The 17,227-nt window shown below is 36.8% G+C and overlaps 1 protein-coding gene across 3 annotated transcripts in view; it reads left to right on the top strand.

Moving 5' to 3' along the window:
* KITLG (KIT ligand) overlaps nucleotides 1-17,227 on the top strand; it is a 56,086-nt gene that overhangs the window by 9,277 nt on the left and 29,582 nt on the right. For all 3 annotated transcript variants that reach the window (XM_086750098.1, XM_086750089.1, XM_086750084.1), the window contains exon 2: nucleotides 16,983-17,096. In XM_086750098.1, the coding sequence (XP_086606224.1) occupies nucleotides 16,983-17,096 (114 nt within the window). The remainder of the gene's footprint in view (nucleotides 1-16,982; nucleotides 17,097-17,227) is intronic.

The raw sequence follows: 17,227 nt of genomic DNA, 5'->3' as shown, positions 1-17,227 counted from the left end.
GCTGTTCTGTGTGTTCTGTGGAATCTGTTGTTTATTTATATAATGACACTTGTAAGCTATTATTACAGTTATGAAGAGCCCTCTGAAATATTGTTCTGCTGTTTCTAGAACTGACAATACCTTTTCCTCCTTCATGTTGTTGTGTTTATGACATGTGTAACGACACATGTATAGTAATTTTCTTAATATTCTTGCTTTTTTTTAAGAGTTGGATACTTACTGAGACCAAAGGAAATCCTTTTAAGAGTCAATATTATTGCTTTCTCCTGTATCTCTCAGCTTTGTTACCTAACCAAGTTAGAAATCTCTGTTTTAATGTTTTCATTTGGCCCTTAACAAATTCTGGCCTAAAACGTTCTTTAAATCAGCTGGAGTGAACTTCCTGTCTTCTTTCTCCTCAGCACATTTTAAAAAGTCTCTTCTCACACAGGATTTAGGGATCAACTAGACATTTGCCAGTAATAGTCAGTTTGTCTATAGTGCTTTTGGTCATTTCCCACTGTAACAGAATGTTGTTGACATTTACAAATTATCTAAGACGTATGTGAATTTAATCTGATTTTAGCCTACTGGTTTATATCTATTGAAACGCGTCCCTCTTGCTTTGTGTCCAAGAACGTTATTTCAGTTACTGTTGAATTTGTACCTGCTTAAAGTGCTAATTGTCAAAGTATGATGTGGGTTTTTTTGGCCTTATTCACTATGGTACATTCTTCTTAGTAACATACACACTCCATTATTTATTTCAGCCTAAATGGCACAATTCCTACAAAACTGGGAAGAACTTTACTGTACAAGTTGACAAGTATGACTTGAGTAAACTTGCTAAGCAACTGCATCACTTATGAAAATACCTAACTAGTCTTACTGGAATTCTAGCGTGTAGACATTGAAAAGCATATGCTCTGAGGAGATTTGCACTAATCTTCTCAATGATGGGTTATATTTTCTGTGAAATTATGGAAGTCAAAGAAATTTCATGATTCATGGACAGGCCAGACAAATTAATGTGTCTGCTTTAAGAAGGGCAATCCTAGGAAATTTTTGAGAACTAGATTTTAAAATAATCTAATAAATCATATTATACTGTGTCAATATTTGCATGAGTTTCTCTATCAGCACACCTGTAACGAGGATACTGTTGAACATGTACCAGAACAGTTTCACTACTGACAACTGTGGTTCTTTCTAATTTACATGAATACTTTTGACCAAATGTAAAGCACTATAGGATGCAAACACAGGACACAATTTACAACTGCATTTTTTATAAGTGAAGATTATAAATAAAATTAAAATAGCTGTTTTTTCAAAGGCTTGCATTCTGTTGTATCCATGCAGTTTTTGTGAGGATACCTAAAATTTCTTATCAGTTATTTACTAAATTCAAAGTTCCATGTTACCGATGTCTTTAGGATTGTATTTTATAGGCATCTGTATTTCATAGGCATTTATATTTTTTTCAAAATTTTACAGACTTAGGGAAGTTTTTTCTCAGGTTACTTCTCTTCCAGTTGTATCTGCATCTCCATAGTTATACTGACCTGCAAATTGACTGGCTCAACTTCTTCTTTCAGTGCGTTTACCCCACAATTTCCGCAATTTTTAAGGAAAAACTCAAGTGGAGCTTCAGGTTTAAGTTCAGATATTTACAGTTCTTTCTAGTTAGCATAACTCAAGCAAAAACATTGAGACAGCATTTGAATGACATTTGTATTAATTCTGTGATCACAATTATGTAGAGCTAACGGGGTATATCCTATGTCTCTTTAAGCTGAGAGCACTTGCACATTGATATATATCATGAGAATGTGCCTGTTCTCCCTGGAAACATAGGGGAATTGTGGTAAAACACTGAAGTGCAAACACTTTGGAGTTTGTCGTTGTTAGCCTATAGAAATCCCAATCAAAGCCAAAACTCACCTACAAACCACCAGGATAATCAATTACAGTTTATGTGGACAGGTCTAAAGTTTGGGGTAGGGTATAAATTATAACTTGGATTATTTTATAGTAAAGGCAAGGTGTGTATAACTTGATAAAAATGGGTGATCATGGAGTTTTCCTCCATTTTCTTAAATCTATTGCAGCTCTTAACACCTTGACTCTTAATTATTGTCTTTAGAGTTAATGAATATGTCCAGAGTTTAAAAAAGACTTTCTTAACAGCTTGCCTCTATTGTTGTGTTGTCAGCAGATCTTGCTGTATTTAAATCAGTTGGTAGAAGGAAGCTGGGAACCCTATAGAGTTTAATGAAAGGAATAGAAAAGCCCAGCTCCTGTAAAAGTGCTTTCAATCTCCTAAGATTCTTTGTGTTTCAAAATGGATTAATAAAGTTTTGAAATTACTTCTTTACATTTGTTTTTTTTTTTTAAGTCTAAGAAACAATACGAGACTACTTAGTTTTTTTATCTCCCTTATCGTAACAGTTTGAGGAAAAAAATACTTAGGGACAGAAAGCTAAATGTAGAAATAAGTCATTAACTTGTAACATGGCAAAAACCTTAAGAAGTAATGTTCCCTAATTGTCAGCAACCTCCTATAGTTCAATCTGGTAAGAGGGTTCACAGATTGATGACAACCTGTGGAAGCTACATAAATTACTCAGGTTAATTGAAACTAAAAGAGATTCTGAGGAACTTTATAAAGGTCTAGAGAAGGTAGGAGAACAGGTGGCATGGTGGCAAGTGGAGTTGTGTTGAAGAGCATGGGGGTTGCATTTTGGAAGGGATGTTTTGAACTAATTGTAACTACATTAATAACAGCAGTTTTCATTAGTTTAAAAACTACTTACAAGCTCTTTTTAAATGTTCTTGTAGCAATACTTGGTCAGGAAAAATGAATGTATTGTACCTATAGTAGAACAAATCAACCAACATATTGGGATGCCGTAGGAGCAGAAATAGAAATGTGAAAGGGGACTGCTTTTATGATGGTGATAGTCCACTATCTTGAAAAAAAGTCCCGATTGCTCCATTGGACCATTAACAAAAATAATGGTCCTAAAATAAGCAAAAGGAGCCTACAGAAACAATGTGCATATGAAGGTGGACTGAAAGCTAAGAGCAAGAAACTCAGTGATATGCAAGAATTAGTACAGAGAATTACTGGACATTACTGATCCTTTCTTGGTACAAAAGCAAAGAAATATTTAACAGAATTAAAAGTCAGGAGATGCTGAAACAGGCAATGCTGCCTTCACACACAATTACCAGTCTGGAAGGGGTTTTGACACTAGATATAATAGCTTGAAATGGAGCTTGATATATGTTAGAATGAGCCCAAGAGGTCACTTCCACCAAAAGGGGTAGTCCTTGTCTTCTCATCCTTCCACATCTCTTCTCCTCCACTAATTCCTCAGGGATTAGTTTTCTGTCTCTGAGCTGAATTGGCTAGTCACTGTCTGAATTTACTGACTTGCTGAGGGGTCAGGTGAATGTCAGAGGGAGGGAGGCTGCAGAGAAGGAGATACTCTGAACCCTCTCCAGCAGCAGGGAGCTGTTAGATTGCTTCAGACCATCTCATTAACCTCGACTGAAGAAAAAAGGATTATACTCTTAAGTAGGTAAAAAGCCATGGTTACTTTAGTTTAGACTCTGAGCATGAAAGGTTGCTTATCTTCTGATTCATGCAATTAAGAAGACATTTTCAAATAGGCAATACATTCTGTAAATGTTCAGGTTTCTTCAGTTTTCTGTGGCTATGAGGCTGATCATGTACTGATCTGACACTTCTTATTTTCCAAATCTTCATTGCCTTAATTGCACGAGTCAGATTTGGCCTAATTATAAACTTAGTTTCATATACAGCCATCTGCCAAAATTACCATCTGTACCAATTCAGCCTTTAGTTTTGAGAAAAGGAAAACCCTTTGAAATGTATTGTAGCTGAACTCCAATTACACGTGAAAGTAATGACAGCTGAGACATTTATAGTCAAAGATCTTTCTTTTAGCATGTGAGTATGAATGGTTAGAACTCCCATAATTTTATGCAGTGCTGACATATTGCATAACTCTAACCATTGAAAGACAGTGAAATTTCCATGGACCATCCCTGAAAGATATTATTGTCCAGTACTTCAGTATCAACAGGAAAAGGTACTTAAAAGTATGTCCTCCCCTTTTATGGGTGCATAGGAAATCAAAATATAGTTGAGTGTCTGATGCAGTAATGCAGTCACTGGCTTTTCATGTTCTAGGAAGCATTTTGAACAGTCCTGTCCCACTTCTGCCATCTTCAACTTATGTTGTGCTGAAACAACCTTACACACTGCTTCAAAATCTAAAAATGTGTGTTTTGGCAATTTTCTTTCTTTAGAAACAATAAATGCATGTGTCTCAAAAATAATTCCAGAAAGAACTTTTAAAATTAACAATGGCACAGTGCATTTTAGTAAATCATGAAAAAAGGAACTGATGTTCATTTTCTGTTGTAAAAAAAAAAAAAAAAATGCAGTTGGAATAATAATTACTTAAGTATTTTTGACATAAGGAAATGTTTTCCATTTAGATAAGAAACTTAAAAAAGCTGATTTGTTCTTATTAATATACAACTTAACTGCTTTAAGACAAGGCATGATGTATTTGTAATTCCAGCTTGCTGAGGTAAATGGCTTATGGCCTGCCCAGTGCTTACAGTATCTTGCAAGCATACTTAAATGTTTTGAAGATTAGTTTCTAATTTGATGTGTCAGTTACCTGATTTGTCTGCAGTCCCACAAGCTGTAACTTCAAGGCATTTGAGATTAATCTCATCCATCAGTCTATGGATGAGAGAAATTACTTTGGAGAAATATTTTTCATCAAAAAATATGTACTCTTTCTTGATGGCCTTATAATCTAATAACAGTGTAAATGTAAGATTGTGTTATTCTTTCAGAGTTCGTTATCTTAAAGCTCTATTGTTCACTTAGGTTTTGAGTATGTATAGGAAAGCATCAGATTAAAATTATTTAGGAAATAAAATGCCGTCTAAGAGCTTAGAGCATTTTTTTGGAAGTAGAATTATTTACTGGGTAGCCTTTATAAATAAATGAGAACTGAGTTGAAATCAGGGTCTGGAAAAAGTTGAGGTTTTGCCTCCAGTAAGAAAACAATTCAGATCTGGGGTTTGTTTTTATTTTTAACTCTATTATTTGGAAACAGCTAAGATAAACTTGCAGGACTCTCGCAAACATTTCTTGGTGCACTACTAATATGTACAGCTCAGCTTGTCAGGTAGAGTTATAAGAAGTACAAAATCAGAATCTACTGAAATCTTGAAAATGAATAATTTTAAATAGGTCTAGGAACAGCGTAAGCCTAGCAATGTTGTTTCTGAGGGCCTCGTTGAAACTTCATTTGATTATTGACAAATGTGCAGTCGTATGCTCCAAGTTTTTGAATGATAAGATTTAAACTTGCACATTTCCCAGGGAAATATTGCAACAGCTTCTGGTTAGCAGACTACTGTATCAAGAAATGTGATTTAAATGAACCAAGAACAATAGGATTTTAATTGTGACAAATAAGTTCAACACGCTCAAAGTCCTCAGGGTTTTCCCTGCATCTCCTGATAAAGGAAGGTGAAAACTTAGGTTTTGTTTTTCATTTTTGTTGTTTTTTTTAGTATAAAATGGCTTTTAAATGGCTTGCCTGTAGGTGCTTTTAATCTTTTCCCCTGAAAAATTTTTGTCCAAAAACGTACAGCTTTTGTAAAAATTGACTATTGTTGAATGTCTGCATGACTGTTTATGGGGCCAGAAGCTGACTTCATTGCCTAACAACATTGTTTTGTTGTAAACAGAACATGGTGTGGAAAGGGTTATGTATTTCTTTTAAAACTCGAACTGTATCTAACAAACTAGGCATTGTATGTTAAATTTTTCTGAGTATTCCCTTACAGCACATACTAGATCATCTTTTGACTTAGCATTTGGTTTTGTACGTAAGATGCTTGTAAAACACTATGTTAAATCTGCAAAGCCACATTTCTAAATCATGAACGGTATACAGGCACATCATTAATAGGCATTAAGTCCAATACAGTAAATTTCTTGATGAAATGAAAAATAGTAAGAAGTAGTGGAGACTTAGGCTTCACTATGGAAGACCATCACCTGGCCGTGTTTCTGCAGCTGAGTTGTGTAATGGCACTCTTTGATCCTACAGTAAAGCAGTGTGTGAAGATCACTTTTCATCCCTGCTACATGTTCCAAGGTACTCCTGTAGGTTTAGAATAGTGCTCATAAAAGTATATTTTGAATTCCAAAAGAATAACAGCTTTTATTACTTATGTTCAAAATTTTAGGTGTCACTACTGATGATGGAGCGAAATGTAAAATATCCCTTAAGTATTTCCCAAAAGATCCAAGATTTAAAGCAGCTGAAAAGCAGAATGACCTTCTTTCATCAGTGTTGTAGTTGGTGTTGAAAATTTTGACCAGAGGCTTGGCTACATATCTGGTTGGTTTGGGGTTTTTTTAATATCTTCAAAATATAAAATCACTTTCCTCAATCTCATTTTATGAGAGACATGTTACACCATAATGAGAGAAGTTATCAACTGGGGGGGGATCAAAGCGAAAGCTTCTCAGTTCTGGTGCATTGAGATTTCCTGTTCCAAGCCTTTTTTAGGTGATGCAGGTGCTGTTGTCTGGAATATATCCAGAGAAGCCAGCTTTTGTGTGCGTGAATTGGGAATACCTTTTATGTTGGCTATTATTTATCAGTGGGAGAAACTGCTCTGACTAATGAGGAACTATCCCTTTTAAAAGCTGCATGACTTAAAGTGTTGATTTTTAAATTGTTCACTTCACTTCAGAAGCAACCACCTGGCTGGATACTGCATCCATTGTAATGGCCACAACAGTCACAAAGAAGTAGGGTAATCCTCTGTTTACATTTGCTAGAGAGAAGAGCCTGTGAAACTAAGGTACTATAGAAAGTAAATACAATTTGTAATGTGAGAGAAGGTAAAAGAAAGGCAATGCTTTGTGTATTTTCCATGAGTTTTGTTTTATGTTGCTTCTGTGTCATGGAGCACTGGAAGTCAGATGGGCTTTTTAATTAAGCATAATGAAGACTGGGATAGTAGCGTTGATCTTCATAAATACATGAAGAAAGCAAACCAGAAAGATGGGAGTATTACTAGATAAGCAAAGGAGTAGTGTTGCCATGAGAACACTTTGATATAAACTGCTATCCGTACACTTAAACTGGACAGTACAAGAAGGCTTTTAACCATCAGAACAGTGAAGATCTGGGACAATTTCCCAAGATTCACCTTGAATACTGTCTTCAGTTTTGGGCCTCTTGCTAAAAGACATAAAAGTGCTGGAGCATGTCCAAGGAAGAGCAATGAAGCTGGTCAAGGGTCTGGAGAACAAGTCCTATGAGGAGTGGCTGAGGGAGCTGGGTTTGTTTACTCTGCAGAAAAGGAGGCTGAAGGGAGACCTTATCACTCTCTATAGCTACCTGAAAGGAGGTTGTAGCGAGGTGGGTGTCAATCTCTTCACCCAAGTAACAAGTGATAGGATAAGAGGAAATTGCCTCAAGTTGCATCAGGGGAGGTTTAGATTGGGTATTCAGAAAAATTACTTTACCAAAAGGGTTGTCGAGCACTGGAACAACCTTCCTAGGGAAGTGGTTGAGTCCCCATCCCTGGAGGAATTTAAAAGACACGTAGACATGGCACTTAAGGACATGGTTAGTGGTGGACTTGGCAGATTAGATTAGATTTATGGTTGGACTTGATTATCTTAAAGGTCTTTTCCAACCTAAATGATTCTATGATTATTCTCTCCACTCCCACTCCACTTCTCCACTCTTTCTGTTTGTTTTTATCCAGTCCTATTACAATGTAAGCTATCTGTGGCATCGAAGGAGTTGGATTTAACAGAACTGTCATCTGGAGCCTATCTATCCCATGAGGTAGCTGAAGCCCACAGCGACTTTGAAAACTGATACCTGCTGTTGAATAGGGCAAATAGTCAGTCAAGAGACTTATGCTCCAGGAATACCAGTTTTTTTGATTGCCTGTAAAGGAGAACTGCCGAGACCTGTTCTTGTATGTTGGCATTCAGGTTACTGATACAATTTGCGACATCATCTGCTACTAAGACAAGTTTTCTGGGTGGATTGCAGAGTACCACATTTGTCTGATGTTGGTTGCGATCTTCACAATGGCAGAGGGACTGAGCAAAGCTGCTGGAGCTCACTCCCATGAGCTTTATCATGATGCAAAACCTATCATTTACGCAACCTCTCTTTCTCACCTTATCCCGAGTGCTCCTGTGCTGTAAAAAGTCAGTAAATGCTTAGTCTCACGATATTATACAATACTGATGTGCAAAAAGATAATGTTTCAGCACTGTCAAAGCTTATACTAGTGTTGGCATATCTGAGAGATCCAAACAGTATTCTTTCATCCATCTACATTAATTGTATTACATCTTTACAATTACAAGTTCAGCTGTTACTAAAAAACACTTAATCTTGACTGTACTGGCATCTAGTTTTATTCTCTGTTCAGTGATTATCCTTTTGTAAAGAAATCTTTCATGTTGAGCAGGTCAGAGAAATCAGTTCTGAATTTATATCCTCATGAAGATACAGGACCTATCAGGGATGTTACCAAAGAAATACAGAGTTCAAAACCAGAAGTGTTTAAGACCAAGTTAATCAGTCTGTGATTTATATTTCAAAAATCATTCTCTGCTTATACAAGAAGGCATAAAAGGATTAAAAAGAAAAAAATGCCTAAAACCCTTTTGATGTTGTATAAATTTTTTGTTCCTAATGTTCTCTTTCCACAGGCTCAAGCATGAACTGAAAACTCTTCTGATTTATAATATAGTTTACTTTCTAGCAAAGTTTATGTGCATGAAAGAGTGAGAATACACTTAACTTGTTTTACTTCATACTACAGATTAAATGGTAGGAAGGACAAACATTTTTGTTACGTATGTGTTTCATTGTATGCCAAGTATCAAAATAGCTGATGCTTTCACTGTTCTTATTTTTTTTTAATATTGTGAGCATAATATTCTCCCAATCCAAATTCCATGTACTTTGTTGCAGATGTTAAGAATTAAAGATCCAGCACAGAATTTCTCTAACAACTCATATGCCATTTGCTTCACTGGTGCTTGAAGGTCGAAGAATAAGAAGGGTGGCTCTGTATATGTTTTCATTATAATTCAAAAGAACATTCAAGATAGTGATTTTTTTTTTTTTGCACAAACTTGGCAAACAAGCAAGACATCTGAAATATATCTTAAGCAACCTTTAATTAAGTATTTTACTTAAGAAAATGTCTTTTCATTCCCTGAGGAAGTCAGATCATCCACCTCCATACAGTTTGAGAATCTTGTCTTCCCTGCCAAGATAATCTTGTATCTTACTTTGCCTTCCCCTTTCAATTACTTAAAAATGCCTTTGGATTTATGCTATAAAACTCTAAGTTCCCAGGAGGGGGGAGGGTAGTGGGGAAATACAACTTCCTCTTTGGAGTTTGTAGGAGGTTTTGTTGAGTCAATTCAAGTCTGGTTTTCTGCTTATTTTTTTTGGTTTGATTGTGCAGGTATTTTTGAGCTCAGTGTCTCCATTAACACAACAAGTAAACATTGGTCTTTATCACTCTAAAGTGGGATAGAAAAATGTAGCATTTCAGTACCAATGCTGCATGATTGTAATTAACTTTACAAGGGTGGGGGAGAGGGGGGGAATCTCTTGACACTGCATGTGTCCTAAAAAGATTGTACTAAGTGCAGTACCTCTGAAGGTCCTCATAATCACTGATTATGACTTAACAGGAAGATTTATTACTAAGTATATGTGGGTTTTATTTTTAACCTTTTTTCCAATTGAAACATTTTTGTCCGTAAAACTCCTGGTTCTTTGCAGAACTGGAATGCTAGCTGATGGATGATTATCAATAAATATTTATTTGGACACTGTTAACACAAGCTCCAGAGGCAGCATCCATATAATTACCTGTCTCTTGGTAACTTCAGTTCCCAGTGTTTGGGAACTAAACAAACTGGCTGTCATCCAGGACAGATTTAGGATGCATGGAAACTGCCTGAATCCCTGATTGTCAAGTGAGATTAAAGAGTGGACAAAATTTATTATGGAACAGATAACACTTTTAAAAGAACCAAAGCCAAAATTTTTAGGATAGCCAAGTATTTTACATTTCCATCCCTGTAAGGATAGCAAATACATTAATTTACACATTAAGAACACTGGTTTGTAATTGTAATTACAAAATACAGGAATTACATTGATTTGCAAGGCAAACTTTATATCAATTTACACTTCTTGCTTATGTTCTTGTTGGTTCCAGCTGAAACACAAAGCAAACATGGCAGGAGTTCGGTTGCATGTTACCAAGTGCAACAGTAGCTCATTGACTGGAGCAGCCTCCTGCTTCTGTACCTGTCAAGGAGAGCTGGAAGGGGTGGAGGATGATCGCAAATGGCCTGAGGTTGCATGAAATGAAGTTGGCATATAGTCTAAGAAGCTTCTTAATTTTCCCAAGGTCTGGATGGTGGGAAAGCATAGTGTGATTCCTCATTTTCTCAGCACAATAAGACCATGTATCTTAATTTCTCTGTCTCAGGAGAAAGATGTGCATAACTTGGCAGAACTAGAGAATGGTTTCTCCTTCCAGATGAAGGAAAAGTAGTGAAGAAAAACTAGTTCTACATTAGCATTTAACAGATTTGGAACTGCTTTTATCCATTGATCTGAACAGTTATTTTTGATTCATTAACAGTGTACCTTAGAAAGGAACAACATCTGTAAGCATCTAGATACAGCAGTTGGCTTTTCCTTTGCACGTGTAGCTGGTAGAGTCCAGTAAGCACCGCTTCAGTGTTCTGCCACCAAATGGACATTTAGCTGAAAAATCCTGCTTGTCAATTGTCATTAGGTGTTCTAGAAGTCCCTCACATGAAAGCAAGTGAGTGTGCAAAGGTTAGAGGAGAAGAGGTTTTGTGGTTAGGAACATCATGGAAAGGCAAATACAGAATGTCATAAAAAGATTAAACAGCTGTGAAAGTAGGTTGTCTCTTGAACTCATTTGAATGTAGGGGGCAATGGCACCTTTCCCTGCTTGTGTTTGTAACAATAACTCATTAATTTTCTTCCCCGCTACTTCATGAAGTACCCTTGTATTATGTATTTTGGATATTATATGCAGAACCTAATAGAAGAGTATTCTGCATTTTGTAAATAACTGAATAAGTGCTCAAATATTTAATGTCTAAAGCACTCCAAAACTTACTCTGAAAAAAAAGTGAGCAACATTTCTGTAATCTATGTTTAAATCAGAATCCAAATAAATCCCTCTGATACTCCCTGATGAATTTTGTTTACTTTTATCATCATTCTCCCTACTACACATCATTGTTAAAAAAACCAAAAAAAAAACCAAAACAAAAAAAAAAAAACCAACAAAAACCAAACAAAAAAAAAACCGAATAGTGTCAGTCACTAGAAAAGTATGCATCTGCTTTTTGTAATCATAACAAAACATGTAGGGTGTGATCCAGAGACTTTTAGGTGTCTCACCCCAGCAGGATGACTCACTGAGCTGGAGTTAGCCTCTGTTTTGTTCAATGGACTGTCAAAAGGTTGTTCAAGAGAACTTGCATGTTGACTGGGGAGCTTCCCAGAAGTTAGGGTGCCCAGATGGAGGAGCATGTGTGAGACGAGGACATACATAAATGTTCTGATGCCTGTGCAGCGAACATGTTTGTTTTTTTTTTATTTTGCTATGTAATGGCTTGCCAGCGTAAAAAGCATACATGCTCTGAAAAATAAGAGTCAGGAATACCAGTGTACCCCCATTTTAGCCTTTCTGGCTAAGAAGCCATCAGAGGTGGGAAAGTGCCTCTGGTGTTATGAGGTAGATATCAAAGGAATATACATATGCAAGCTGGAATTACCTTGGTTAGAGGAAATTTAACCCAGGTCTGTCACTTGTTAGTGAGTACCCTAGTTGCTAGGCTATTATGTTCAGTTAGACTACTGCCAGTGGTTTGAAGGACGATGATAGGCAGATACTGGACTTGATACTACAACTATGTGTTATTCAGTGATCATGCAATGTTTCCTCCAACTGCAAGAAAGTAATTTCCAGGGTACGTACATGAGTGTGTAGAGGCCTTTCCAGTTCCTAATGTACTTGCCAAAATGCTTCACTGCTTCCAGAACTAGTTGATCATGGAGGGGTGACTTTTTTTTTTCCCCTCCTCACCCCACACCTAACTCACTCTTTGGGGACTTGAGCAATAGTTAACATTTAAGCAGTATTTAGGCATAGCTATTAGGGTACTGAAGTTAGTGCTGTCCTTTGCACAGGTGAAAGTTATCACTGAATACTGTGAAAATGGATTATATTCTGGATAAATGCTGCTTTTTCACTTTAAGATTTTTCCTCACTGACAGTAAATTTCTTAATTGGTTAAAGGCAGTTCTTCTGTGACTTCATCTCCATCGCAGCTAAATAACTAAATAGATTAGTAGACATATGAAACAAGTATTGTGTTTTTATGCTTCTGGATGCTTTGTGGTTGAAAATAAAAATATGTTTTCTTGCTCCTTTCATTTTCTCTGAATCTTCTTACAAAAAGGCTTGTTGAGGTATGAATGTGAACATTAAGTTAGCTGTCCATGACTAACAAACCAATGTTGAGTATGGCAGAAATTCACAAGCTGTGCCTCTGCAAAGCAACATGCAAACACTGCCTGAGGAGCCAATATTGAGAGATATTCCTACGCCAGCATTAGCGGAAGTGGGAAAAAAAAAATTGGGGTCTGGTCCAGGGTGAACTAACCCTACATTGTCAGCTAACCCTACTGCAGCTGTGGCTTGGCTGTGGTTAATTGGATGATTTGCTCAAGAAACTGGGCTGAAAAATTCTGAGGCTAGCATGAACTGAATGCAAGAAATTTTGTAATGAACCACCCATTCATTTGTGTAGTTACTATCTCTCTCCGTGTTTAATGTTTTCTTTACATTTTATTACTTGCCTTTTTTTTTTTAGAGGCGAATGATTTCTCCCTACTTATGATTAGAATTGTTATCAGTACAAACTAGATATTTGGAAACATCCAGACTTTCCACTGTTTACCTTATTTAGCAATGTGGTATTCCCCTTGCTGCTTTCCACTTAAGGAATTAGCTGAACATTAACCAGCATGATTGAGTATCTTTGATAGCATACTGTGAAAAAGATGCTAAAGCAGTCATTCAGCAGCCTTTGTCAACACTCCAGGTTGTAAATGAGAACGTAAGTGAAAAAGTTGTTGATTTACAGCCGAAAGGGTGGCCTTCAAAGCATTGGATCACTAGCTAAGGGGCTGAAGTGCTGCTAACTGAACTCATAGATTGTGGATCATAAGCAATAATAAAAATAATTTGCAGGATTATCAAAAGTGTTTGAATTATTCTTTACAGTCTAATCAATATTCAGTATTTTAAAAATTTCAGAATATAAAAACAATTGACTAGTTTTTGAGCCAAAAATAGGAAGAGGCCCTTTGGTGTACAGGTCTGCCTCCTGTCTGCCATGTTATCTTCAATTTAATGCTGGTAGATGGATGTGTGATTAAATCCTGTGGCCAACTTTGAAAATCCCATTTTAGCTTAGAAGTAATTATATATGGAAATCTGTTATGAGTACTCTGTGGGTAACTTTCATTTATGCTTAGTAAAGTGTAAAACTGGAATCTGTATTTATAAAGCTGTCATTTAAGCTTCCCTTTTGTTCTGGCCTTGATTTAATTCAGTCTATTCAAGTTTTGCTCAAACAGCAGGTTTGGTCATTAGTAAATTATATAGAAATAGCTTAGCTCTTTGATCTATACAGTCCTTACATACAATGTGCCTGTAGGCATATGTAATATAAATATTTTGTAAGTGCAAATAATTAAAAGATTTTGGATAATAGGCATGCTGAAACTAGCAGTATTTTGCAGATTTCCAGATTGTGTTGGATGACACAGGGAACAAATAAGCAAGAAAAACCTCAAATAATCTCAATTTACAAAGCATTTGTTTTTAATAGCAGTTATAAAAACTACTATGCTTTTAAATCTCATTATTTACATAGAAAAAAAAGTGTGTTCTTATTGATTTGCATAATTATAAAATGTGTAGTGATTTTAAGGCTCATGTATGAGTTGTCTTTAGATGCAGAAGTATGAAAATTTACAAGATGCATCAGAGTTCTTGTCTTATTTAGAATGTGCTGCTGCTTTTATTAGTATTACTTAGTTGATCTGGCCAAAAAAAAAAAAAAGTATTTCCAGTTAGAGTTCTGGTGCTTTTTTGATTATTAGACTGTTAGATTAAACATCGTCGTATGACAGTGACACAAGTCAGTGAGCAAATCTCATCTTGCTTTACGTACTGCTCAGTACTGAGGAACCCAATAAAGAAATTGATGATTTCTGTTGTGGACTCCGTCTGCAAAGAACACGTCAGGGAAATGTCCCTGGACCCCAAGAAGTGTAACTGCTGGTGTATTGTTTAACTCTGAAGGTAGAAATACTTTTTATTCATTCTTGAAAGAAGTATAGCTTGTCCATTTTGGACCTGGTTGTCACTAATTTCTTGCCTTTTTATAGTAACTTAGTTACAAAAATCACAGCGAGGAAGTAGTCTGTTAACTTGAGATCCCCTTTGGTTTCCTCTGTGATTCTGGAGCTTGTGTGAGGAGAGGCAGATGTTTCTCTGACCATTTAAAGCTAGTTCTTAAACAACTTTGAGCTGTATACACTGCAAGAAGCTCTCAAAGGTCCTTTCAGGGACCAGCAGTGTCACTGCCACTGCTAGGTGCAAAAGACAGACGCAGAGGTACAAACATACCAAGCCTGGCCAAATTACTCAAGAAGTGTCAGCAGAACCAGGTTCCCATATTCCAGGTCTCACTATCCTTCTGCTGGAAATCATGGAATAGACACAGGGTTGTTGTTTCTTGAGTGGGACTGTGAGCCCAACATCTTCCTTGCATCTCCTGAGAGCTTGGCTTTTTCATGTACATGTAACTGCAAAGCTTTGTATAGCGTAAGATTCAGAGGTTTTGTATGACTATTAGGTACTTATTATCAGTTCTTCACATAGGTAATTATTTTCAATAATTACTTGAACAAACATTAAATTAAATGTATTTCTAAATGCTAATTATATTGAAGCAAGAACCATTCTCAAAAGACATGCGTATGGAATATGTACTTTTTGCTTAGAATATTTTCAATTTCTTTATCTGTAATTCTACCCATTGTCATGATCTTGTGGTGTCTGAAGGTACAGTTTAGGGAAAGCTGAGTGTAGGCTCCACCAAAACAGGCAGTCCTGGCTTGTCCTGTCTGTAACGGAGTATTTCTGCTGTCTCGGTTACCTGGATCAGAAAGATGGTCTGTCTGAAAAACAGCACAGGAAACCAAAAATGGAAGCTGTCTGCTTGGTATGGCTGGCTAAATCACCTCATCAGTGCCAGTGCAAGAGGCAGAGTGAGGACTGTACTAGTTTTGCCTAAATGAGTCAGGAAGCCATATTCTAAGAAAGCAAATGGCCAGTTTTACTTGAGATGTAAGATACATATGGGATTTAAGAGATAAAAGATACAAGAGAGAGATTTACTTGTCATTTTACTTGTCATTTAACAGCTCTAGGGAAAGTGCCTGGCACTGCTCCATCATGTTTATGTATCTCCTGAGCAACATTTATCATCATGCTTTCTTACCCCCTATAGGTTACTATAATGACACTTAATCTGTCAAATCTGATTTTCTCTGTACTTTTCTAGAGAGGTTCATCTGTGTTGTTTGATTTGCTTTGGTCTTAAAGTGAAAGGTTGGACAGCATTTGAAGGCAAGGCTGGAGATGGGAGCTCTCTACCTGTCACAGGGAACAGATGGGGCTGAGATGCATCTTCGTTTGTGCAAAAGCAAATTCTGGTCTCAGTCCTGCCCTCGTGAAGGCTCGGGAGCCTGCACAGGCAAATTCCACACTTGCGGTAAATGTACACCATCATCGGCTCTCGCTGACAGCTTCAGTCAGCTGGCACAAGAAGCTTCGCAACCCGAGGCAACTTTTGATTATCCATAACTTAAATGCTTTAACATTCTGGAAATAAAGATCTGCAGCTTAAACTTGGCACCGGGCTCTGTGGGAAACCAGTGAAGCACAAGGAACAACAGAAGGCGAGGAAGTTAGGCAGTGTAGCCAAGGAGACACCCAGGTGCATCACAGCTAGTTATCTGGTGCTTTTCTGGCTGGGGCTCACAAGCCTGTGTTGAGTACATTGCATTGCTATTCCCAGTAAGATTTAGGAGGACACGTAGTGCCAAAGCCAAGCTGCCACTCCTGAGAGGCCAGGGCACGTCACTTAGAGAAAACGTATTGTATTGCTGCTTGAGATCTCCGTGTTTGGGCAGAGTCCAGTTGTGGTTTTGCTTGCAGTTTGAGTACCCAAATGTAATGGCTGTGACTATGAACTTTCTCCTGTTATCTTACTGTGCTCTGGTATTGTTTTGTTATCATCCATTATCACATTAGAGGGACAGCTTTATCAAATACCTTACCAGGTGAATGATAAGTATTTAATTAGCTTTATGTTGGTGATGAAGAATATTGCAAAGTTTCTCTTTCTCTTCTTTCGTATCTGTAAACTTTGCAGAAACTCCTCTAAGCAGGATTCTGTGCAAGTAATCTGATGGCTCAATATCAGGTTTTCCATTATTACTCTGAGGGTACTTGCTTCCAGAAATGATCAATTAAGTGCATTTCTGTGGATCCCTGCCACGAAGATTATACTATAGTGATATGAGCATATATGCTTATGAAAGGTGAAGAGTATTGTGGCATCTAGACTTTGTGTCCGAAAAACATTGCTACAGTATCATTACTTCACATTTGGAGATTGCTTACTTGGGATTTCTTGTTTCTTTTTTTTTTTTGTTTGTTTGTTTTTTTTCACTAAATAGACTTGGATTATCACTTGCTTTTGTCTTCAACTACTCCTACTTAATCCTCTTGTCAAAGCCCAGAGTTCCTGCGGGAATCCAGTGACAGATGATGTGAATGACATTGCAAAACTGGTAAGTAGCTTTTGTTTTAAATTATTCTTTATGTTTAATAGTAATCAATGGCTAATGGTACTTAAATTTTTAAGTAAAGCTGGCAAACCTGTATTATAAAAAAAAAATCCATCAACGTCTGTCACTTGATC

This window comes from Chlamydotis macqueenii, chromosome 1 (genome assembly GCF_036417535.1).
Source record: "Chlamydotis macqueenii isolate bChlMac1 chromosome 1, bChlMac1.mat, whole genome shotgun sequence".
NCBI classification, from domain to species: domain Eukaryota; kingdom Metazoa; phylum Chordata; class Aves; order Otidiformes; family Otididae; genus Chlamydotis; species Chlamydotis macqueenii.
Note: the sequence above shows the minus strand (reverse complement) of the source record. Positions and strands in the feature narration are given on the sequence as shown.